At 40.9% G+C, this 26,983-nt stretch overlaps 1 protein-coding gene across 1 annotated transcript in view; it reads left to right on the top strand.

Moving 5' to 3' along the window:
• Window positions 1–21,803, top strand: part of LOC144768089 (complement C1s subcomponent-like) — a 47,795-nt gene extending 25,992 nt beyond the window's left edge. The window contains exons 5-7 of the mRNA XM_078651475.1: window positions 1,658–1,795; window positions 18,827–18,901; window positions 20,742–21,803. Of these exons, the coding sequence (XP_078507601.1) occupies window positions 1,658–1,795; window positions 18,827–18,901; window positions 20,742–21,514 (986 nt within the window). The 3' untranslated portion in view covers window positions 21,515–21,803. The remainder of the gene's footprint in view (window positions 1–1,657; window positions 1,796–18,826; window positions 18,902–20,741) is intronic.
• The last annotated feature ends 5,180 nt before the right edge of the window (window positions 21,804–26,983 follow it).

The raw sequence follows: 26,983 nt of genomic DNA on the forward strand, positions 1-26,983 counted from the left end.
AATACTAAAAGTAGTAAGAACAACAAGAAGTTAAAAACATAAAACTTCCATTCTCCAGGACTCTGTTGGTGCTGACAAGTAGTTTTCATAACATAACAAATGCTGCCTAAAATGCACCTCTGCTTTCACAATACTTTGAGGAAGCCTTGCTTCCTGAAACCTCAACAGCTACTCCGTCGACGTGTGATCAATCATGCATATAATTCCCTAAATGTGTTTGATAATATATGATTTCTTTTTTTAGTACATAACTATTTCATAGAGATCACCGAAGGTGCATCCTTAAAGTAGTTGTGCATCTCAATATAGGTTCTCAAATGACCACATGTGACTGAGACCTTTACATATGTGCTGAAGAGCTGACATGCTGTGATTTAGGTCCCGCATGTTTGCGTCTATTAAAAAAAAAAACACATTAAAATAATGCCTGCTTGCCAGGTGTTCATATATTCCAGGTGTGACACATCAAGCCATTTATTACTCCCCCCAAAAGCAATTTTCACTCCAGGATTTATTGAACCATTGTTACAATGTTAAAAGTGAAATGAAAAGGCCCGGACTGCAATAAGTGTTTCACTAAAATGTTGGGAATGGGTGCTAAAGAGACATAGTTTTTGATGTGTCTTTACAGGATCTACATTGCAGGGTTTCATTACACCTGGTGTATATCTGGTTGTGGTTTGTGTGCTGTGTTCTTTCACACTGGTGGGATCTGTCAGCTGCCATGTGTATGATGGGCCAGAACAGATCTACTTAAGAAGTGCAGATTTAGTGGGTGTAGGAGACTCAGCCTAAGTGGTGTCTCTCTGTTGCAACTTTTGCCCCTGCTACTCTGAGTACAGTTTTATTATGTATTTTCTTCTGAATGTGCATACATTTAACACACAAGATAAAAGGTCAAGGCACCCTAGACCTGCACAGGTACATATATAGTTCTGTGGAGACAGTGGCAGTGCAAGAGCTGGGAACCTGACCTCTCTAGTCCCTTCAAATTTTTGATAACCAAAAATACAATATTTCAAAAGAGCTCAGCACATACCCATATATTAGATTGTCATAACTAATGTGGTACAGTTAGCAATTCTCAAAGTTAAAATCATTGTCATTCATAAACAAAAAAGATAAACTCCCAAGAAAGAATTTGTTAGAGACTTCTGTTAGGAAAAACTTTCTTCTTCTTTTATTTTATATTTGATAGATGATGTTTCATTCGATTATTTAAAAACACAGTCCAAAATCATAGCCATCATAGCCGACGCGGCGCGTTTCGTCTCCACGAGACTTCTTCAAGGCTTTCTGCGTTTTTATTTGTTCTCTAATCGAATCCGAATTCAAAGAGTTGCCAAGGTTAGGTCAGATTTTCTTGTTTAATAAATAAATCGTATCATCAAAAAGCTCCACTTTATTTTCTTCTGTTAGTCTGTAAATTGAAAGTGAATATCCTCCCAAGGTGGTGTAGTCACCCCAGGTTATAATGTGCTGGACAAGACATTCGGTTTGGTATCCGAATTTGTCGAAATCACGGACAGAAAACATACATTTAATAATGATAATCAAATTCATAAATTATACATCTGGAACGTCGAACCATAAAGATACTAGGTAGATACAACTGAGTAATGCAATTTCTGATTTGTTACATCCTTTCTGTTTTCAGTGATCAACTGTGGCCTTCCTGATGACATTGATAATGGCTACATCTCTTACTTATCACATAGCAACTCAACCACCTACGGAGCAACTATTCAGTACCACTGTGTGAAGCCCTATTATGAGCTGCCATCCCCGGGGAAAGGTATGTCGCCCATCACTTATGTCTTCCAGCTGTGGTTATGACCCCTTACTTTGGGTGTAGGCAATGCTGCCAGCACTGGACGTGGAGTATTAAAATATCAGTGTAGGTCACCAGTAAGCCAGAAGACAGCATGTAGATTTGGTCATTAGAGGGCCAATTCTGGGCATTCTGGGTGGTGAATAGGAGGCAGATTTATTACGTCACAATGTTGTCCAGGTGTGTCATTAAGTGAGAAGAGTCTAAAGTGCTGTCACAATGTCTGATGAGATCATCCAGTAATATCTTGCTTATTTTGAAATAAAGAACACCTGTGTTTTTAAATCACAGGTCCCATATTCTTAGATAAGGCACAGTGGGGTCACTAAAAAGCAAGCCTCATGCTCTAGAATATATTCTGGTGAAGTTAGTTTGATGTGGGTGTCTTGTGTTGTTAGGCCTCTCTGGAGATTGGCTGCTGGTCTCCACTCTGGCTTTCACCTCATAAATTAAAAAAAGTATTCTAAGAAAAAACTGAAAGTTTTGCCAGTCACCTAGCAGTGCCAGCTGCCTCATCTTAAATGTGCAGGGTCATGCCATCCAGAACAAAGGCTAGTATATGAGAGACACAACTTCTAGAGCCCTTATGTGTCCATTGATTCTCAAGGTACACTTCATTCTGGTATAAGGAGCAGTTATTGTGAAGAACAATCTCACACATATCTCTATCTGATGGCCTTTGTGGATGTCTGAGCTGATCTGGAATAGAGATATTGTTTAGGACAGGAGTCACCAGTAGGTCAATTGTGAGATGGTAGTCAGTCTGTCACTTGCATATGTTAATTTCCTGTCAGTCAGTTTGAGTGTACACAGTTGCCCTCCTGCTAAGGCAGCATCTTAAAGAAATCTACACCTCATTCTGTGAAGCAACAGAAGCTGAGAGTGCAGGCCGATGCATCCCTCTGAGCTTTTATATAATTATTGTGCTTAAGGTCAAAGGAGTAGCTAGAGAAATACAATAACCCTCACTTTGAACCATGTCCCAAATGGTACTGAGTAAAGCAAAGTGCTGGCTCTCATTTGGAGAGTAAGGGAGAGGGAAGGGAGGAGATGTGCCAGCAAAGGAATTCTTAAAACAATGTGATCAAATTATGCATTTTACATGTCAGTTCCCAAAGAATGTGCTTAAATAGCTACAGGGGGGAACATCGTTTACAACGCGGTGTTTACACGCGTTGCCTTTACAACGATGCCATTACAACGCAAGTCGTTACTACGACTTGCGCTGGATGGCGCTGTTGTATAAGGAATATTGTAATTTTATATTCCAACACCTTCCCTACTGTTACGTGGACTGGTGTTGGAATATAAAATTATAATATTCCACAATCCACGCCCTCCAACGCAAGTCGTTGTAACGACTTGCATTGTAATGGCAGCGTTGTCATGTACCACGTTGTACTGACATACATCCAGCTAAAGGCCTTTCAGGAAGTAATCTCTGGACACCCATGAAATAATCAAATTAATTCAGGGATGCCAACTGTGTCTGATCTTTCTCAAAGATGTTGATCAGGTCACTACTTCCAAAGGAGATTTTGAAAAAATGGGGCCACATCAAGCATTCTACATACCAATTTGACGTTTATTTTATTTTTCTATGCTTCTATACCTTCTTATTTTTTGTCTTTTTACACTTCTTTCTTTTTGTCCTTCCATTCTTTGTTCTACATTATTTGTCATTCTTTCTTTTTATTCTTTTTAATCTATACATAATTCCTTCTCTGGTTCTGTAAGAAATTGGGTTGTTAGTTGACTGGGATCTAGCCCTGGTTACGCAACAGCCACAATGCCTGTCAGCATGAATCACAAAAGTCACAAAATGAACCTGTGCTTAAATCCTCTGGTAGCATGGCACAAAAGTAGTCTGCCTTAAGTTAGAGGCAACGTGTAAAGTATTTATGCTGTACACAAACAGTAATAAAGCGAAAACACAACGCTAGAAAAATTCCACACCAATTTAGAAAATTAGAGTGAAGTGTATTAAACTATTTAATACCAAAATGCCTAACATCAAAGCAGTATAACAGGAGTTATGATTTTTTAAAGTTTAAAAGAAAAAAAAAATGCCTAAAAAATCAAATCTCCAATTGAGGGCATCCATTCGTGCAAAATCGGTTCAAAGTGCAAAAATATGTCTGACTGCGATGGAGTGCCAGTACGATACAAAAATTTAATTGGGACTGACCGGCGCTTACCTTCAGACTTAGAAGAAATTTCAAATAAAATGGTCAGAGAAGGTAAAGTCTAGTGGGCCAAGGTTGCAGGTGGTGACCTAGGAGGGAGTGTCATCATCAGGGAGCAACAGCACAAAGTTGCGGTGAAGATTTCTACGTTCAGACGTTAATTACGAGTTTGGCGGTCAGACTGCCATAGGACTGCGGCTACCACCGGGGATCTGTGATCCCTCTGCGGTCTTGCAGCGGTTTGAGACCGTAATATGCTGGCAATGCCGCAGCGGCACTGCCAAGCATATTGCTAGTTATCCACATGACAACAGTTTTCATGATGGTGAGACCCCCATTAAAAGTGTGGCGGTGAGGAAACTAAGGGGGCCCTATACAGCCTCTTTTGCCTCAGGGCCTGGGGGTGCATGCATGGGGTCACATGTTGTGCTCCCATCAGTATGCACCTCCTGTTCCTGTACGGCATGGACTGCACAGTCCATTCTGTTCAGGAACATACTTTGGCGCTTCCATTGCGGTGCCTTTCTAAGGATCACACATGAGCCTTTGAAAGGCACTGTCGTGGGATCGCCAAAGCACCGCCTGCCAGACCACAATTGAACTCGTAATCTGGCAGGCGGTGTGCGGACAAATTTGGCCGTATGGCAGCGGGGCGCTGGTGTGGTGGCCTGCTGCCACATCACCAAACTCGTAATCAGGCCCTTATTCTCTTTTTTGGAAGTTGAAAACCTCAGGTTTGACAAGGCAGGAGGCTGTAGCCGACAATAGTTCCACAAGGCCAGGTATTTCTTTGGCAAAAGACCACTGCAAAGGATTTCCTACTGCGGAGAAGAACATATCGTGAGCTGCCACAAAGTCAAGCCGACGGGCAATGCACCGTGGGAGGATAGACAAGCAGGTCGTTCCTGGTCTTCCCTTGGTTCTCAATCCCAAGTTATGGATTTTGGCTATCTGGGCATCTTTCACACCACCACCAAGGGTCCAGGATTGTGGTGGCATCACTTGGGGGCTTAGGGCTCACACAGAAAGGGTCCAGGTGCCAGCTGAAGATGGTTAGAACATTTTCCGTCCCTGAGCCTGAAGCTCTGATCAAGGGTACAGCCAACTAGCCTTAGGAGTTACTCTAGTAGTCCTGGTTTCAATTGATAATACAGGATAACGCAGCAGGGCTGGCTTTTGAGAGTTCAAGGTAGTCTCCAGGCAGCTAAGCAGTCCTTACATTTGTAGAAAAGCAGTCTTGTGGAGTACATAGCAGGCCACAGCAGCAGGCTCTGAGAGTCCTGTCGCAGGTCCAGGAAGTAAACTGAAGGGTGGGTCTGAGGGTCTGAGGATACCTGGGGCCTCCTTTGAAGTAGGCAAAGTTTCTAGAGCATTCCCTTTGAAGTGCCTGAGGTTTCCTAACTCCCCTAACCTGATTTCAACCTGGAAAATGTAGTGATAACAGGTCCTTTGTGCAAAGGTGGGTCTGTGCCCAGCTCTGCCTCCATCCCGCCAGTTGATGGTCAATCCAAACACATCTTATTCTTTTGTTGTGTGGCTATCAGGGACACATAAACAAAGTGTAACTGCCAATTACCCCCTGCCATGTGACAAAGGACAGGCTACAGGCACCAAATACCTAGGGCAGGAAAATGACAGCTTTCAAAGAATTGACATTTTCAAAATTGTAACTTAAAAACTTCTCAGATACCAAACATGATATGTTAACTTTCTCCCAATCAAATGTTAGCACTTATTTAATAAGCCACCTCAGTGTTATCCCATAGGAGCGGTAAAGGTCACAGTAGGGAAAAACACATTTGGGTGTTTTCCACTGCCAGGACACTCAAAACTTGAAAGTACACGTCCAACCTTTTAATTACAATGCACCTGCCCTATTGGCTACCTAGGGCTGACCAAATGGGTGACGTATATACAATAAAAGGGGAGTGTATGGCTTGGCAAGGGATTATATTGGCTAGTCGAATTGGCAATTGAACACTGCATTTAGGGTGCAATGGCAGGGCTGGGACATGATTCAAGGGGCTACTTAAGTATGAAGCACAATAAGTGCTGCAGATCCACTAGTAGCATTTAATTTACAGGCCCTGGGTATATGGTGTACCACTCTTAAAGGGACTTATATGTATATAAATATGCCAACCAGGTGTAAGCCACTTTTACCATGTTTTAGGTAGTGTGCACTAGCACGTTTGCACTGGTTAGCAGTGGTATTGTGCACAGAGTGCTGAAGCCCAGAATAATACATTTTCATCAAAAAGTGGAGGGCAAAGGCAAAAGGTTAGGGGGAACACTGCCCATGTCTGGGAATGATCATTTATAACTCTATCCTTTTCCACCTATGCTTTGTTTCATCTGTTGATCCATCAATATTTCCTTTCTTCCGTTTGTCTATTCCTATTTCCATGCATCCATTAATTGTCAGAGCAAGCATTTGCTCATCCTTCTTTCGAGTTATTCATCTCTCCATGCATCCTTCTCTCCAACCATCCTTCTTTCCAACCATCCTTCCATGCATTCTTTTCTAAATCCCTCTCTCCCTCCCTACTGTACTTTGTTCCCTTATAGCATCTCATACTGCCCTCTGCATTGGCATTATAAGCTTTCTTTACGAGAAAACATTTAAATGCTTTATTTTGCACAGAACTGTCCCGTGACACACAACCCCACCTACGTTGCTAAAGTGGTGGGCTACGGATCCCTTTGCTCAAGCTTATTCATACATAGTCTCAGACTCCAAGTAAGCCAGTTCTTCAGGAAGTGAAGGGTGAGAGAAAGAAATTAAAATGTCTAGTATTTGTTGGTTTGTTGTGAACTTTCAATCAGTGATATGGATTTTTTTTTCTTCATCCCTTCCTTCCTTTGTTTTTTTCTTTCTCTTATCTAATTTTTCTCTTCCTTTTCCTTTCATTTGTTTCTTATGTCCCCTTTCCCTGCGTTCCCTTCTTTTTCACTTATCTTTTCTTTTTCTTCTCACATCATTCCTTTTCTTTCTCTCTCTCTTTTCTTCATTTCGTCTCTACTTTTCATTAACTCCTTTCCTTCATCTTTTTTCTAGTTTTCCTGTCTCGGTTATCTCGTTTTATTACCTCCTTTTTCTCCTGTCCTCCTCTCCTTACTTTCCCCCTCTCATTCTCTCTCTTTCTTCTCTTTTACTCCTCTTCTCTTTCTGTTCTTTTTTTTATCCTGTTCTTCTCTATTTTACTTCTCTCTGTCCATTCACTTCTCTTTCACCTTTTGGTTTCTTGCTCTCTCCTTCTCACCTTTCTTTCTCTCCTATGCTAGCCTCTTTTTCTTCTCTAATTTTCTTATTTTTCATCTTCTGACTTTTTTTCCTTCTCTCTTATTTCTCAGTTCCATCTACATTTCAAGTTCTTCATTTTTTCACCTTTCTCTCTCTTCCTTCTGTAGATTCTTGTTTTCAGTTTTCGCCTTCTTTCTTTCTCTCTTCCCTTTTCTCCTTTCTTGCTCTCCTTATCTTTTCTACTCTTCTAAATGTCTGTCTATCTGTAAATCTATTCTTCCAACTCTTAATGTAGCCATATGACACTATATTTAGAAAAAAATATTAACATACACAAATATCACCCAAAAATACTGAAATCATAACTTTTGCCCCTAATACTTTAACAGTAAGCACACAAATTTGGATGACAAAAATACTGAAAAAATATTTCAAATAGAATATTGCAAATGAAAATTTTAAAAAAACGATATAACCTACACATTAGAATTAGGAAACAGTGTCTAACATCTGCACATTAAATGTACAAAAACAGAAAACATTGAAGTCAGTCAGTCAGTCAGAATAACTTTATTTTGCCAACACAATGAAGGCATAAGAATTATTCTACAGATAAAACATTCCACAACATTACGGTAAAGTTAGAATTCAAAGAATTATACAAACGTGCCACATAAAAGTGTATACACACAGTTATAAGCACAATACAATAAATTGATCCCTATCTAAAATACAATTTTAACGAATTGAACGTCTCTTCTTTAGGGCAGATAGAAAAAAAGACGCCAAAGACAAACAGGTAAAAGGGTCAGGGAGTAGCTGCAAGTAATAAAGGGCCACACGACACTGTTTGAAACTCATTTTGCGCATGAGGGGAATAATAAACCTTTTCTAATAGTTAAAAGATTCAACAACTCCAAGTTTGCCCCCTTTGGTGTTAATTTGGGGTTGCTTTCGCTGTTTTGATTCTGCCACTACGACTTTGCATAATTGACTTTCATATCCAGATTGTTCATCAATTGTGTATATTCCAGTACTAAGCGACGCAGCGCATTACTCGTATAGGCTAAAACCACTGCGTCATCCGCATATAAAAGTATTGGTACTTGTAGTGAATTAATATAAGGAACATCTGGAGTAGATCCCAGCAAGGCGGATTCTACGTCATTGGTATTGAGTGCAAATAGGAAGGGTGCAAGAACGCATCCCTGCCTTACACCTCTAGCAATTTTAAAATACCTAGTACACTCGCCTCCCTTTCCGTAGCGAACACAGACTGAAGCACCTGAGTATAAATCACGGGTAATATTAATAATATTCAGGTCAATCCCCATTGCCTCCATGATCTGCCACATCCTAGGCTGTGCCACGAAGTCAAAGGCTGCAGACAGATCCATGAAGGCAAGATAGAGATGGCCTTTTTTGGCAGCCGTATTTTTTGCTATAATTAGACTCAGGTTCAGGCACTGATCCACAGTGCCTTTTCCCTTTTCTAAAATCAAACTGACATGGAGTTATTATATTCCTATTCCTATTTGGGCAATTTCATTAAAAACATTTGTTAAAAGCTGGGCCCAAAGATCTTGGTTCTCTAAAAACAAATCAATAGGGACTCCATCCGGTCCCGGTGCCTTTGCACGTTTACATTGATCTAGTGCATACTTCGTTTCTTCATATGTAAAACTAGCAGCACCCCCTGCCCTTTCTAAATGTATTAAGTTAAATTGAGCAGTTACCATCTTATCAGCTCCAAATAAGTTTTCAAAGTGGGTCACCCATTCCTCCTGTTCAACATGTGTATCTGTGGTCATTGACTGGTCATCTTTTAAAAAAAGGTGCATTAATGACCAACCAAAGTGCCTGTGTACTTTTTAAAGAGCAGCCTTTTCCAGGTTATCCCACCTTTCTTCTCTTATGGCTTGTAGCCTAGTTGTCCTTGCTTTTTTAAAAGCTTGACGCAGAGACTTAACCAGAAATGGGTTTCGAGGATTAGACTTTAAGGCCATTTTTTATTGTTTTAACACAGTCTTCGTAGAACCAGCTACATTTTTTAAGAAGGCCATTAGAAATAACACATGTTAAATTATTTTTAGCATCAGATAAGATGAGCTCAAAGGCCGAGATTGTGCTATCATGAGGAGCTGAGTCTAAACAAAGCATTATCCCTCCAAATCGATTGGAGACTAGATTGGTCAAAAACCTTGTAGTATCCACTCTTTCCCACTTCGAAATAATACCGTTCTTTCCTGCAATTACAGGATTTACAGGAAGTTTAAAAACACATTAAGTTTTCTTTACAGAAGGAATAGAAAATGTTATTGCAGCATGATCACTAAAAGGATAAAAATCAATCTCAAAATTAAGTTGCAGGATTTAGTATATTTGTCTTGCAAATTATTAATATCTCTTTCTAGGGGAGCCAACACCACTGCTTGATTGCTTCCAAAATGTTATTATGAAAGTTAATGAGGAGCGAACAATCATCCACACAATGTTCTATTAGAATAATATGATAATAGGGTGAGGTATTAAGAAAAGATTTCACTTTAAGCTAAAAAGCATTAGAGAGCAGGGTCAATAAGCCGCCCCTGGCCCGACCAGCAGGTGAAGGTATAGCAGGAGCCTGGAAAGAACGGTACCCACTTAGATGTATTGGATCAAGTTCCCAGGTCTCTTGGAAATACACTATATCTTTAGATATCAACAGAGACAACCATTCTGTGGTAGACCTTCAATGATTATAACCAGCAATATTCCAAGACATAGCTGCTATAGACCCTAAGATGTTCTCTTGGTGTGTCGGTTTCTCAAGTATGTTCAAACTCTCTAACTGCATGCCTACTGGTGCTTGAAGAATTACCAAAGGGACAGTGGGCAGAGGGGACTTTTTTTGTAATCCTATAACACCATCCCCATTGGCTAATATAATCTGGTACTGAAGTCATACTATGTCAGTCACCATATTACAAAAGAAAACCAAAATAAAATGGAAAACATTTATACACCAAAAATAAAAGTTACAATGGTTTCATCAAAATTTGTTATTACAACAAATTAAACTCAAGAAGCAAAATTGGCTAGTTCATCATACATATTATCAACATAGCGCCCAAGTGGGCATGTGCTGCTTTTACAACCCACATGACAATAAGTCTAATGTCAAGGAATGAAGGTTATTGCTTATCATCATACCATTTTGATTACGACACTAATGCATGTGTATCCTTCAAAATTCAAATAATCAACTTCTAAAGTAGCAGAATAACATAGTATAAAATTAAGACATGAAGAAATAAAAAAACACAATTAAGTCCAAGTGGGCGTTACCATAGATACATTAGCTCCTTGTCCTTCATACAATAAAAACGGTCATAAGTCGAGGAATTACCCTGGGTGACTGATCTGCAATAGAATAAAAAATAAGAATGTTTATGAATGAAAACATTAACAACTACCTCAAGCACAAACAACTCTCTTTATATACAGACAGCAATTTGCTTAATGAGGTAAATGTCAGTTACTATGACATTAATAGCAGAAGGAGAAGGTAGAGTCCTCACTCAATCATAAATGAACGTGCAATTCTTCATCACAATTAAGACCTCTGGGTTCTTTACTGTCTAATGCCAAAATATACTTGGATTCCAGTTTCTTCAATAGTTTTTCCCTGTTTCCCTCTTGTATGTCCTTAGATATCCCATCTATCACGCTGTATTTCAAATCTCTCTCATCTCGTTTATGCACTGCGTGAAAGTGTCTGGCTACTGGATAAGTGGTATCCAAATTCTTAATAGCTATGATGTGTTGCAGAACTCTTTTGTTTACAGATAGCGTGGTGTTTCCCACGTATATCTTGGGGGCAAGGAAATCGTAACATGTAAACCACATGATCGCTTTTACAATTGAAGTGCCCTCTGATTTTTGTATTGGTCTTGCCTGGGATTACTGTCTCTGTCATGTTCTCTCCATTCTTACATGCTTTATATTTATTACACTTGACAAAGCTGTCCCTAGGTTTCAACCACGTTTGCTTTTCAGTCCTGACATCACTCCTGACCAATACGTCTCTCATGGACATTGCTCTTCTGAATGTGATAAGTAGCCTCCTGGTTATTTCCCCTCCAATCGTGGGGTCACTTCTCTACAGATGCCAGTGTTTACCTTGAATAGATATCACTTTTAAATGGCTTATTTGGAATGTACATAGCTTGTAAGAATTGTTCAGAAGGAACTTATTCAAAGACAGTTAGATTTGAGCGAGTATGTACTTTTGCTATGATTCAATCATAAACTGAAGTGATAAGAGTAGAGTATCCGAGTAAATTAGGTACGTACAATTACATTCAATATTCAGAAATACAGAAAAATAGGTAGCCTGCAGAGTGTAACTGATTTTACTCACTTCAGCTGAAATGAGTAGCATATTTATTCATTAAAAAGAGAGTTTTAAAAAAAAAAAAGCATGTTTGCACACCAAGCCTATATACAGTGCAAAAAGGAATTTTTATATACATATTTGTGACATATGTGACATACGTGACCGCATGAAAAAGCTTTTTCAATTAATAAACAAGTGAAAAAGGGTATGAAAATTAACAGCAAAATGCTTCCTAAAAAAGATTTATAGCAGAACAGCGGCACTCTGCCAGAATGCAGATCTACAAAAGAAGACTGCAACACTTAAACAAAGCACTAAATAGTATAAACAAAGTAATGTGGCAATAAATGAAAGCTAAAATTAATAAATCACTTATAGTATTTTAAGTTATAAAATAATTACAACTATGCTATGTGTTTATTTTTTTCCAAATTATAGACGCATCCTCTACAGTAAGGAAAAAATGCTAACAAAAAAAGAAAATAAAGACATGGACAATGAATTACACATAATATAAAAAAAGACCACCTCGAAAGAAAATGTTGTAACTAATGCACAAAACTGAAATTATTCTAAAAATAACACTTTGTGCAACAAAATTAAAATGTGCCAAAAACACTACCTACCAAATGTGCAAAACAAAAATGTACATCTGATATAGAGTAAAGACAAAGTCCAGCTCAGAAGAGTCAACAAGAACTTAAAAATATTAAGCCAAACATTCCTAAACAAGCAACAGGCCAACTCCCTTGCATACTGTAATGAATGTGCTTTTCACTAAAAGGACAACCCCAAACCCTGCACTCCCACTTTGGAGGCAAATATACCACTGCACATTTAATAATACACTTTGAGCAGCAGCCCCTAAAGACGAGGCAAGAACACAGATTTAGGTGCATTTAATAATAAGATGCACACGTTTATTAATGCAATGTCCAGAAAGGTAAGCCAAATATATCAGTAAATGCAGATACCTAAATGTCAAATGAATGATTAAATGAACAATTGAAATAGAATGCAATATATATATGTAAGTAGCAAAGAATAGAAAATATGTACAGAAATAGTTAGGAACACCTCACCGACTGATTCTGCAACATCCTTGACAACTCTAGCTGGGGAAGCCTGTTCAACAGCCCAGGAAGGAGTTCAGTCAGTACTCAAGTTCCGTCACCTTCACAGCAATACGTCTAATCTGTGGTGAACTTCCACCTGGCCCTCGAAGTTTCCCAGCTTAAATATCATTACTAAACGTGAAGCGAAGCTTCTAGAAAACCTTGCCCCCTTCTCATTGGAAAAAACTGAGCTGGCTGTACCAGTCTGTGTCAAGGCCAAGACGGAGGCGCGCCAAGCTCCCGTATTTTGACTTTGACGCAGAGTTGCACATTTTACAGATAATATCCAGTTTGCTCTGGTCAGTGAAGAGCGAAAAACAAGTGAAGAGCAGACACCTGTCCTCCCCACTTCACAGCTACGTGCGAGCAGCAAGGCAAAGCCAGAGAACAAGATGACATGAGGCCATGTCAAAGCCAATAATAAGCTTCTATAATTCTCATAAACCACACAACTTGCAAGCACTGCTGGGCACACAGAAAAGATTGAAGCAAGGTAAAGTCAGAAAGAAAGATGACATGAGGCCATGTCAAAGCCAATAGTAAGAACTCATAATTAACCCAAACAACTTGCAAGCACTACTGTGCACGCAGGAAAACTGCAGCAAGGCAGAGTCAGAAAACAAGATGACATGAGACCATGTCAAAGCCAATAGTAAGCACTCATAATTATCATAACTGTACAACACCGAGCACTTGTGTGCATCACCGCTCACAACACTGCACTTCGACATTCCACACCTCTCTCTCCCTCTCACATCTTCAAATGCACATCCCACACGCTCTACTCTTGGCAAGGCTGTCCACTCTGTGACAGCTCCCACGGAAAGACAGCAAGATAACACGAGAGAAGAGAAGCAGGCTTATGCAGGACTGTCCTACATTAAGACTAGGGTAAAATAACACACTAAAGTCAATTAAAATGGTGGTAGTCGAAGGTCATCATAGGGTGCCAAACCACAAGAGTGGCTCTTTCACTACACATACTAACCCTAAACAGATTAATTGCTACAACACATAAAGCAGCAGGGAAAACACATGTAGTACCAAATATTATGATATAAACATAATCCCAACCCTCATGAGTGACGTATAAACAATAAACTTTTTTACTATATGAAAACTTCAAGAATGTGCAAAAATGAATAATTTATGCTACCAATAAAAATGTACTAGCCTTAAAGCTTTGAAGCGGATTTAGTGCGGCATAAACACACAAACAACAAGATAATTTAACAATCTTTTCCTCCCTCCTTTACTCATTTTTCTTCATCTGTCCATCTCAGCTGCACTGCTGCTCATTCTTGTTATCTTTAATGCTTTGAAAGACGAATGGTGCAGAACAGGGAAAATCTGCAATAAAATGATATTGCCATTTAGAGCCCTCACAGAGGCCAGGAATATGCACGCCCCATAAATTGGGATGGGGCAATATTTGCATAATAATGGGTATATAATCCCATCAGAACTGAAAATATGATACAGTATCTATTTTTCACACAGAGATGTCAGCTGCTGAAAGTAAAGTGAAATCTTGGTGTAAAGTTTCAGGAAAAAACTTGCTAGGAGTGACGAGGAAACACAGAATCCTATTTGTTGTTCCCTAAAATTTCATTTCCTGAGTAATTGCATTTGCCGGCAAGGGGATTTCCCCACTCCAGAGGCTGGAATCAGGGGGTGCACCTCCTAATATCTACTTTGCCTCTGTGCCCGCATCTGTAATAGGGCTGGGCGCAGAGGCAAAGGATCCCCTCATTTGCATAGGGCCATGCACTTATCCAAATGAGGGAATGCCCTCTTGAAGAAACGCTGGCGATACATGTGCGCCAGCACTTTCAGTCTGCGGCCCCTTCTGTAATACCAAAGTGCCCAGGGGGTGCACAAAGCTGGCGCAAATGCCTGATGCACCCCCGGGGCACTTCTATAATATGTCCCCTGGTATTTTTAAACAAGAACAATCATGGCACACATGACAACATTGATTTTTATCTATACGCAAAAAAATCTGGTGTTGTTTGTCTTTTTTACCTTAGTTATTGGTCCAGAGAGAGGTTACTGGTTAGCAGAACTCTGCCATATCCTGATGAAGGGCACACCAGTGACCAGAATGTCTTAAGAACAAGAGGTGTTAGGAACAGCTGCTATACACTACATGTAAATGAAATATGAAAGATATGATGTTGCAGTGAATCAACATAACCTAGTTCAGTAAAATCAAGAAAATTGAGCTACTGCAAAATCATCAAACAAGAGATAATATAATTGAAACTACCCTGACAGGTATAAAAGGTGATTGCATGGAAATTGCATTGCAGAGAAGCTGTTGAGTGAGAGCTGGTTCTGCCCATAGCAGGCTACAAAACAAGATAAGTAGATTCACACAAACCAAGAAGTACTTACAAATAAATCTGAATGCAAAATCAAAGCAGCCCAAGGATGTCTTATTATGAACCACAAAACCTTGTATGTTCCTAATCCCCTCATCCCTAAATGTTGGAAATTGAGTTACTGGTTGAGCAGCAACCACAATCTCTGTCAGGGTGAAACCCAAGCAAACCCCAAATTAACCTGTGCTTAACCATTTGGTAGCTTGGCACGTGGAAGTCAGGCTTAACTTAGAGGCAATGTGTTAACTATTTATGCAGCACTTCAAACAGTAATAAAGTGAAAACAACACAAGAAAAATCCCACATCAAGTAAGCATAATAGAGCATAATTTAATAAATTATTTGACACTGAAATGCCGAAAGTTGAATGTGTAGACCTGGAGTTATGAGTTTTTTAAAGGTGTAGGTAATTGAAGCACTTAAAAGCACAAAGCACGATTCATCATTTGGTTGGAAAAGACCAGGTGAAAGTCACAAGTTCAGGCCGACCACGATGGAGTGCGTGCCAGCTACAGGGAACAGGTTAGTCCCACTGAAAGAGTTACTTTCAATAGTCCAGCGTGAAGACTTTTGTTCGCAGTGAAAGGGGGCCACGAGGAGCTGGCAGAGCATCGCAGACGGTCCTCAATGTAGCGCGAAGAGCAAGCCGAGCAGCGTGGATGGTTGTTGCTGTAGCATGAGAAAACAAGTTGGGTGTCGCCGATGGCCATTGCAAGAGTTTTGCATTGGCGGTCACTGCGGGGTGTCGATGCTGTAGTGTGAAGGGAAGGTTTTGCTTTGTCAATAGTCAGGTCAGAGCTTCACACTTCGGGGAGGTGTGGGTGGCAAGCTCTTGGTGTGACCAGGCCAGTTATGGTAGCAAAGAGCCCAAAATGTTAGAATTTCTCCTTTATCTTGGAGAGGAGCTCACCTGACGCCACACCAACAGTCTAGGACCAGAGAGGAACCTCTTGGGGGAAATTAACTCACTCCAGCAATGGTCATCAGAGCTCAGCCAGGTCCAATTGGCTGGCTGGAAAGATGCAGGATGGCCTCTGGAGCTTGTTGTTCCTCTGCCTCAGAACAGGAGATCAGACATCTGACCCTCGGAGTCACTTGAGCCTGGGATAAAGGTACAGGTTCAGTCTTCCTTCTCAGCAAGCATTCAACAGGTGCCCAATTTAAAATAAGAGAAGTTTCTAGAAAATTCCTTTTCAAGTCCTTGAAGTTTTCTGGCCACTCTGTCCTGGCTCCAGGCTGGCTGCATGTACAGTGGAGTGGTGACAAGTCCTTTGTGTAAAGGCAGGGAACAGCCTATTCAGTTGCACGTGGGCTGTGCCCAGCCCACCTCCCCATCCTGCCAGTTGATGGCTTATTAAGGCACACCTAATCCCTCTATTGGGTGGCTATCTGGGAGAGTTAAAAAAAGGTCAACTTGCTAAAAGTGTCTTCTTCAAAATAGTAACTTAACTTCCGACTTTACCATTAAAGAGGATTTTGATTACAATTTCTCAGGCACCACATATTAAAGGTTCATCTGTTCCCAATGAAAAGTTAGACTTATTAAGTGTATTAAGGTAACCCAATGTTATCCTATCAAAAAGGTAGGCATCACAGTAATGAAAAACAAATGTAAGAGTTTTTCACTACCAGGACATGTAAAACTTAAAAACGACACATCCAACCTTTTAAATACATAACACCCTGCTCTATGGGCTATTTCGAGCTTATCATAGAGGTAGCTTATATGTATTAATAAAGAAGCTTTAGGCCGGTTTATTTTGGCAGGTCAAAATGGCAGTTTAAAACTAACCGTACCGGCTGCAATGGAAGGCCTGAGAAATGTGTAAAGGGCTTTTTAAGAGGGTGATACAATAGATGCTACAGACACACTAGTAGCATTTAATTTACAGCTCCAAGGTACATTTAGTGCCACTTTACTAGGGACTTACAAGTAAATTAAATGTACCAATTGGCTGTAAGCCAATTTCACCATGTTTAAAGGAGAGAGCGCAGGCAATTTAACACTTCTATAGTGATATAGTAAGCAAAGTCCTAAAAGCCTGTTGAAAGGGCCTAGTCCAACACTAAAGTCATGCTTACTTCTAAACAACTAAGTGCAGGGCTCAAGGTATTTCCTAGGATGCAACTGCAGTGAGTGCGTGCAGCACTCACTGCCAGTGATGCAAATCTCTGGTGCCAATGACCTGGACTGGGTACTATTAATATTTTGTTAATATATATTTTATTGCAAAACTGATGTGCTGTCATGAAAATAGGTAGGCAGCATCACAGTGTGGTGGATTGTCATTAGAAAGTGCCAGTGTTAATAATTAAGTGACGGTGCCAAGCATTGGCAAACACCGGCACAAATTAAGCACTGCTTAAGGAAAATAGAAATGCGATGTCATGGTAGGTCACAGGTCTAACCCAGGGAACATTAATGAAGAACAGGGAGAGAGAACATAAATCGCATGAGGGCTTGCAGGCATACAAGGGGGGGGGGGGGGGTGCAATGCTGAATAGCCCTATGCAGAAAAACCATGTATTTAAAGACCTCGCTGCTTCCAATAGGCAACAAGTGTAACAGTACACTCTGGTATTTTGGGATATTGCAAATAAACTGACCAGTTGCACTTTGAATTACTTAGAGAGAGTTAGAGATTTTGATGAGAGATACCAAGTGAATTTCAGTAGTCCAACCGAGATTGACAATCTAGAATCCAGTAAAAAGGGTACATACTTGCAATGAGGGGACAAGACACTGGCCCATGGTGTTTGCCAAGGCAGGGATTTTTTGAAAATGTCTCTGGCAGGTGTTATTAATAATTCAATTTTTAATGAATTTATCTTCATAAAGTTAGCAGACTACCAGTGCATTAATGCTGGACTATGGGCAGGGCCACTGGAATAACGCAGCAGGAGAAGACCAAATTATGTGGCAGATTTGACTAAATTATACGTCAAGAAAGGGCAAATTATGCGTCGTACTACTGCATATTTTGCCATATTCGTAATTCTAACCAATGTTAACACTGTTTGGGCAAAAGATTTCACCTCATAGTCATTAGTACCCATTTAACCTTCTTCAAATCCAGCAATAAGCAACAGAAATGTGAACAGTTACATGTTGTGTCACTGCAGTTTGATCAATTTGAGGTAAAAACTATTTTTTGGGTAAAATTTGCAGAGGTGGCAAATACAGAAAATTGAGAATTTTGCGGAAAGCACCACAAAATCAAACAATTCCGATGTCCCTGACTATGGTCCAAGGTTGAGTCATTAGAGAAGCCAAAGGCCGAATGGATGTTATCTGCCCATATGAAGAATCTCTCTCCCATTTGTTTGAGAAGCTGGGGCGAAGGCTCCATGCAAAGATTAAACAGCAGGTGAAGAGAATAGAAATTTGTTGGACGCCACAGTTGGGGGCTCTAAACTTAGACTGAATTAGAGATAGTATTTAGGTTGATGGCAATCATTTCTGAGCCATGTCAGAATTGCCCACATTCATTACATTGTAAAATGTAGTTGATAGTATCAAAAGCTGCTGAAATGTCCAGCAGGACAGGGGTTAGACATTGAGTTAAGTGAGATAGGTGAGTGGACTAGGTACATGGGAATATCCTATTTCTTTTCAACTGGATAAAAGTCATTGTAATCACTGCTGTTTAGTGCACAATTGACTTTGTTGTCTTAATTTTGATTTGAGGAATCTACAGCTGCTCTGCTTATGGTGAGTGGGTAAACAGCCAAGCCGGGACAAAGCTTCCAACCTGTGCTCCAGGTAATACTTTGTTTGATTCTTCTGGATAAATGTTGAAAAGCTTCCAGTAGACACCACACCTGCTACCAGAATGTGCTTGAAGAAGCAGTTTTTATTCATTTTTTGGAACCTAGTTCAGCAGCACCAAAATAAATTGTGCTGAGAGGAGGAGTCAGTAAATACATAACATCCCGGGGCTAACACGATACAAGTGATCATCATCAGCTCACGGAGACATTTTTACAAAATGTCTTTATATTTATTTTCATAATAGACATTCATTAAATAGAGCAAAGGCAAATACATATAGAATTAATGACCTTAATGTGAAAAACATCATATATATATATATATATATATATATATATATATATATATATATATATATATTGACGACACATCCCTCCTCACGAAGAAACCAGAGGCCAGAGGGGAATCCAAGGGGTTAACACGCTTTATTGTACATCACACAGTGGCGGCAAATGCATTTCAGCTTTACGCCTTCCTCAGTGCCCTTCACTGCAAAGCGTCCATCATCCTCTTGCCCAGGTCCTGCTGCTAAATAGATGCTTGCACGCCCTGAAGACTCCTCCCCCATGTTAATGAAACACACCTGTTGGTTGCTGGGGTAAATGTTCAGACTTCAACTCCCAGAATGCCGCAGTAAGGTGCATCTGGGTCGGCGGTGTGGGGAAGTGAGGAACACGTTGTGACGGGCATGACAAATTTGCAGGTAAGTGGGTGGTGAAAGAAGCTCCGGAAAATGTACAAGTCCACTGTCACCACCCTGGGTCCCCTCGTACCGCTACAGCCAGTAGGAGCAGGCCCGAAATACGGCCAGGGCAGTCAATCAGACACAGCGCCCTAACGGAGGTAGATTACCTCTCACAGCTCGTGTCAGCCTGGAACACTGGCGGACACCGGACTTCTCGATCCCTCGAGCCTGGAAAGCGCTGTCAGACAGCGCGGTGTCAGTTGTAGTCCGGGTCTCTTTAAGTAGCAGGGCCATCCGTACTGCACCTCTGACTTGCACAGAAATATTGACGACACATCCCTCCTCACGAAGAAACCAGAGGCCAGAGGGGAATCCAAGGGGTTAACACGCTTTATTGTACATCACACAGTGGCGGCAAATGCATTTCAGCTTTACGCCTTCCTCAGTGCCCTTCACTGCAAAGCGTCCATCATCCTCTTGCCCAGGTCCTGCTGCTAAATATATATATATATATATGTATCAGGTCCCACACACTCAAAATCAAAACCAGCATCCATCCAACAATTCAACAATACATACATACTCAGGCATAAGCATCAACCATACAACATTCTAACCACAATCAAAGTTGTAGAACAAAGGGTCAGTACAGGTTTCTAAATTATGACTCAATGTACAGATGAAGGACTTTCGTGTGTGTTCTTTTGTGAGGACAATAGTTGGATCCAGACACACGACTTTGTTCAGGGCGTTTTGGTGCCTCACCCTAAGTGGGCTACACCTTCAGCAGGGCGACAACAGTAGATAGTGTGGGACACAGAAGGAGGGACCTGATAGGGGAAGGGAAAGAAAAAAACATGGAAAAAATAGAAGAATATGGAACAATCAAACTAAAAATTCACTACATATAGATACATAATTTGTGATTAATTAAGAGTCAGAGAGAAGTTTACATATTTCGCACAATTGTATTTCAAAATAGTAAAAAATGTTAGCCACAGGAGAACCATGAGATAAATTAAATAATGTTCTCACACCAATGGTCCAAAGTCCATAGATGGAAGTAAAGGGCTGGGGCTCACCTGCACCGCGCTCTCTCAAATTATTGCTTTTACCCCTGACTTCTTGCCTTTTCTGTCTTTGCAGTCTGTGGTGTCAGCGTTGACCTGTCTGGCACTGGGCGGATATTCGGGGGTAATAAAACCAAGGATGGGATGTTCCCATGGCAGGTCTTCTTTGAGAACCCAAGGGGTGGTGGAGCCCTTATTTCCGATGAGTGGGTTTTGACTGCAGCCCAAGTGGTGGAGGAAGAGGAGGACCCTACAATGTATGCGGGAATCAGAGATCTCATCAACGACAAGCGTCTCACAAATCAACTTGTTGCAAAGAAAGTCTTCGTACATGACAAGTGGAAGAGAGGCGTCCCGGATCCTCGCACAGACTATGACAACGATATTGCCCTTATAAAGCTGGAGTCCAAGGTGGCGCTTAGTGATAAGGTTTCACCCATCTGCCTTCCTGGCCCAGGCCCTGAGTACACACTGGAGGAAGGAAAGATTGGCTACATCTCTGGCTGGGGCAGAACAGAGACCAGATATAAGGGACATCGAATCCTCAACATGGCATGGATTTCCGTAGTTAAGATGGCGGACTGTCAGAAGGAGAAACCAGAAATTGGGGTCTCCAGACAGTACGTGTTCTCATCAAACATGATCTGCGCTGGAGGGCGCGGCAAAGACAGCTGCGAGGGTGACGTCGGTGGATCCTTCGTTGTCCGGGACCCGCACAATGATACACTCTACTTTGCAGCTGGCATCGTCTCCTGGGGGCCCAAGTGTGGTACAGTTGGGTTGTACACCAATGTGAGGAACTACCTGGACTGGATCAAGAAGACCATGATGGAAAACAAGGACACCTAGAGTGTCAGGATGAGGAGCAGCTAGTGTCAGAGGCAATATCTTCTGTAATGTAGCAATTAAAAAAAACCCTAGTCATTGTGCAGATGTTACTCAATGATGGACCTGGCCTAATTGCCAGTGGCTTGCACCCTTTCCAAGTAGGGACTCTTTCTTATAACATGCAACCTCAGATACCCCAACCTAGGGTCAGACTTATTGCATGTGCTTATCTGCCGTTGAGTACCTGCGAGTGCACTTGTTGTTAATGTTAAAAATGTATTCAATAAATGAAAAAAAATGAAAAAAAATGAAAAAACATTCAATTTGCATGTCTAAATTCTTTAGTAGATCGTTTGACACTCTTGAACGAGTTCATTAAAATGAATTTTGTTTTGGTCTCAGATAAAAAATACCCAACTTTACTTGAGACTTGCAGCTTAGGTGCACAATGAGAGATTACATTTGCTGTGTGCCTGTGACGTGCGGTGCACAGCCATGACCTGGTAATCATGCATACTACAGGGCCATGAGAGATGTCCTGACTGTGAAAGCTAAAAGCCAAGCAGCCCACTTCAACAAACAGAACCAAACATTGGTAAAAGAAAGAAAACAAGCATTTGCAAAGCAATCCTTCTCGCATTACTGAAAGTTTGAGCTATTGGGCTTGTTAATTATAACGCAACGCCAAGAGCTCAAAGTTTCAGTAATTCATAGATATTGCATTGCAATTGTTTTTTTCAATCAATCGCGGCACCCGTGCTTATTGCTTAAAAAACAAGCATTTGAAACAATCGGTCTCGCATTTGTTTGAGTTAGAGCTATTGGCATTGTACACAGAAATGTCTTTTACATATGTGTTTTGAAGTGTGTGTATGTTTGTGGTGTGTAGTGGAATTATGTGGGTTGTATCGGATTAGTTAATTGTGTGGTGTGGAATTGTGTGGCATGGAGTGGGTTTGTGTAGCAGAATTATGTGGCATTTGTGCTATGGAATTATGTGGCCAGTGATTATGTGGTATTGAGTGTACTGGAATTATGTGGCGTGGGTTTGTATGTTATGGAGGATAATTATGTGGAACAGTATTTTGTGCTTTAGAGTGGTATGTAGTGGAGTTTAATTATGTGGTTTGCTGTTGAATTTTGTGGCACGATGTAGAATTGTGTGGTGAGGATTGGATGTATTTGGTGTGTTGTGTAATTGTGTTGTTCAGTTGTATTATGTGGTTTGGTGTCAAATTATGTGGTTTGAATCGGAAATGTGTGGATAACTTGGCCTTTTTGGTAACAAAAAGAACAAATAGGTATGAGCTAAGCTCAAGATCTGTGTGTTTAGGTGTTAACAAAGTTAGAGCTATTGGCACTGTAAATGTCTCTTACCTATGTGTTATGGATTGGAGTGGATGTATGTGGCGTGTAATGTATTGTTTATTACTTTGAACTAGAATTGTTAGTTGTGGAATAGAGTGAGGTGTAATTGTATGGTGTAGTGTATTTTTGTAGTGAATTAACACGGTATGGTGAATCGATAGGGGTGAGAGATGTAAAAAATACATAGAAAGTACAATTGAGAAGGATAGGTAGTTTGTGTGTGAAGTGGTGAATGAAGTTTAGATAGAGTACCAGAAATAGTGTGTGAGGAAGATTGGGAGAGAATGTTATATATGTCTAAACAGGCTGTGTTTGTGTAGGGATGCCCTCAGTTTACTTCAGGGCAGGGAGTCAGAACCAAGCTTCCAGTAGAACTGGGTCATTCTGGGCACCACTGCACGCTTCTGGACCACTGGTTATACAGCACCATGACACACTGGGATCTGGAGCTCAAATATCCTGCAGCATTGCTCTAGAAGAATTGAATTACTAGGCTGATCATCAGTTCGAGTACCAGAAATCAGAAGATGACAGCGCCGGCATTGAGATTCCCCTTCATTGGAAGCTCGTGGGCATAAAGCTATATTCTGTCCCTACACTACAACCAGCATGATACCTCTACCTAGCATTTCCCAAGGCAAGATCCATTAAGGTGGCAGCGTGTGAAGTCTTCCTAAGAAGTTGCTTCATGTTTAGATAGGTCAAGTAGCATAAAGCTACAGAGCTCGTTCTAAGATGCGCTCTCTCTCTCAAGGCAAGGTAGAAGTCCCCGAACACTTTCCCTACCTTCGACACATCAATACCATAGTTAGTATCCCAAGATGCATTGTAGCATCACACCCTCCAGCCAAGCCACCTCCACGTAGGTGATTTTCCAGTAGGCAGCGATGCTCCCAGGCCTTGGCGAGATTACCTTGATTCCCATGCTTACTCCGATGAGAAAGCACAAACATTTTTCATTATCAGTATCAACATTCAATGTATCCTCTTCTCCCGAAGCCTAACTCCTAAAACAAAGACATTATTGTAACTAACAAAGAAAAATGCTCCACCTGCAACAGAAACGTGAGAAAAAACAAATCCAACAGCACATAAAATACACTATTCAATCTAATGTGAGAGCTTCCAGAGGAAAAATGCAATTCAGGCCTACAGAAATCGGCCAACATAAGACATGGCACATTCCCTAATGAAATTACACATAGAAAATGAACATTATTAACTGAGCACATCTAAATTAACATGTTACATAAGCAGATCAAATACGTGAATAATGGTCAGCAGCATGTGCAAATTCTGCACATTAATATTTTCAGCTAAACACATCTACTTACAACATTAACTTCTTCACGTTCACATTGAAATTATCCCTAATACATCTTCTTTCATGTTATTACAGTTCACTTTCTAATGTTCTAATTTAATACAACAAAGGATTATATGTGGGTGCGGACTACCTATGATTATAATGCACCCCTACAAATGAACGAAACAATTGCGCTAAATAAATGGCTATTAGAACATTCCGGCACTAGAGGGCAGAATGTCCTAATTACAAAAACAAAGGCATCAAAGCTCGAGGAGGTTGAAATCCCCAATGTTCCAAAGTCTTTGTTTCACTGCCGTTGCTGTAATGGTTCAACAGCTAACATCGCGTGCAGGGCCATAGCTGTTAGCTATTGAACATTCTTTTTCTTTGCAGAGTTTTATATAGCGCGAACTAGACCCGAACCGAATCAGGTATCAGAGCGCTTTACATATTTTTCCAGTTACGTTACATTTTACGTTTCCAGTTACTTTCATTTTAGGCACGGGGAGATTAAATGATTTGCCCAGAATCACAGGAGGTTTTGGCGTTGTTACCGAGACTCGAACCCAGATCCCCAGGTCCGAGGTCGAGCGCCCTAGCCGTTAGGCCAAGTCCTCTCCCCTAGGAATTCATAGGAAGAGCTGTGAAAGGGGACTGAAGTCAGCCCCTGGTTCTCCCCAGCATGGCTAAACTGCTTTTATTTCTTTCAGCTGAGCCAGGAAGACCCAGGAGCTGAGCAGCATTACCCTTTCCTCCCTCCAAGGCTCCAGTGACTCTGAGCTAGGGAGGAGGGAGGAGGAAGGCTCCGGTGTGCCCTGCAGCACAGACTCTGCCTTTCACTTTCTCCATGATTTTGGAAATGCAGGGAAAAGAGAAAGGCCGAGGTTGTTTATTAGTACATTGAAATGTTGAGTGCAGTGGCTAATACCAGTTCATATAGGTCGCTGCTGCTCCATTGTCTTCAATGGAGCTCTCAACGTCCCTTGCTCTAATCAGTGTTACGGAAGAGCTTTCTTCAGCGGGAAAATTATTAATAAACAGAAAAAAATATAGCTTTAAAAAAAAAGGTCAATCACACTGTAAACCCATTGCTGAATCTGGTTAGAATCAGTGCTGGGGCTTTAGGATGCTAGGGGCTTGCTCTTGGAAATCTACTTATGCCCTGGATCACACTGTGTTCTGTGTGCCCAATTCTTGCACGCCCTGCTCCATTAAAATGCAGGGGCAGGTGGCTTCCCTAAAAGTATATCCACTGCTAAAGTTGTAATGGGAAAACTATTGGTGGACTTACTGGCACCTAGAATGGCTCATGGTCTAAGTCCTGGTATTTTGTTTCCTATATGGCGCCACCTTGAGGGCAGTGGAGGTCCTGCAGAAAATAAAATGTAGACATACCCCTAATGTGGTGGGAAAAAACATCCTACATGTAAGGGAAATGTGTTTTTCTCAGCCAACAGACACCTGCAATGGAGGTTGTCTTTGAAAGTGGACAAAGTCCAACCTGACAGACCTGCCGTCACAGTAATATTTTCACTGAACTGGCTCCTGCGATCAGGTTAAAGGCAACAAACCCCCCCCCCCCACACACACACTGTAGATAATAAAAAAATAAATATATATATATATATATATATATATATATATTTATTTTTTTATATTTATATTTATATTTATATATATATATATATATATATATATATATATATATATATATATATATATATATATATATATATATATATATATATATATATATATATTACCTACTGGCGGTCGCCAGTAGGTATATATAGTTAGGATTTTTTCTCTATGGGATTTTTGAAAATTCTATGTCTAATAACTTTGGCGTTTGTGGACGGAATTGGCTGAAATTTTCAGGAAAATGGCACATTTTGTTTCTGAGCAGCCCTTGAAAATTTGGGGGGGGGTCATCAAGGGGGGGCCGAGAAAAAAGGGGGGTCCCAAAACGTGTTTTTAACATTGAGTTTTCCATAGGGCGGTTGGCCTCACTTTTAGCCCGAACGGCTGAATGGATTTGCACGAAACTTGGCAAAATTGTAGGGACTGGTAGCCCGATGTGCCTTTTGTAGGTCTCAATATATGTGCTACAGTGGATTTTGAGAAATTAACGTTTAAAAAAAGATATATATCTGTAACAGCGGACCGGGCAGCGCTCCAGTTCGCGTACTTTGCACGCAACGGAGCTTTGTGAAGCGAAGCTGATTGGTTCTCCGGCATCTGTAAACATTCCAAACAGTCCGTAGCGGCCGCCATCTTGTCTCTTGGTAGGATCGAGAGACAAGCGGAGGCCAAACCGAAGGGGCAAATGACCATAAGGGGGCATAGTAGATCGTCCCTGACCGTTTAGGTTTGATGTGGAGGTTTTAAAAGGGCCCCGCGGGGCAAAAAAAAAACAAAAAATAATAATAATCGAACAGCTGAATGGATTTGCACGAAAATTGGCAAAATTGTAGGGACTGGTAGCCCGATGTGCCTTTGCTAGATCTCAATATATGTGCTCCAGTGGATTTTGAGAAATTAACGTTCAAAAAAAGATATATATCTGTAACAGCGCACCGCTTCGCGTACTTTTCGCGTTACGGAGCTTTGCGAAGCGAAGCTGATTGGCTCTCCGGTGTCTGTAAACATTCCAAACAGTCCGTAGCGGCCGCCATCTTGTCTCTCGGTAGGATCGAGAGACAGGAGGAGGCCAAAGCGAAGGGGCAAATGACCATAAGGGGGCATAGTAGATCCTCGCTGACCCCCTAGGTTTGATGTGGAGGTTTTAAAAGGGCCCCGCGGGGCAAAAAAAA

Source organism: Lissotriton helveticus, chromosome 7, assembly GCF_964261635.1.
Source record: "Lissotriton helveticus chromosome 7, aLisHel1.1, whole genome shotgun sequence".
Classification (NCBI taxonomy): domain Eukaryota; kingdom Metazoa; phylum Chordata; class Amphibia; order Caudata; family Salamandridae; genus Lissotriton; species Lissotriton helveticus.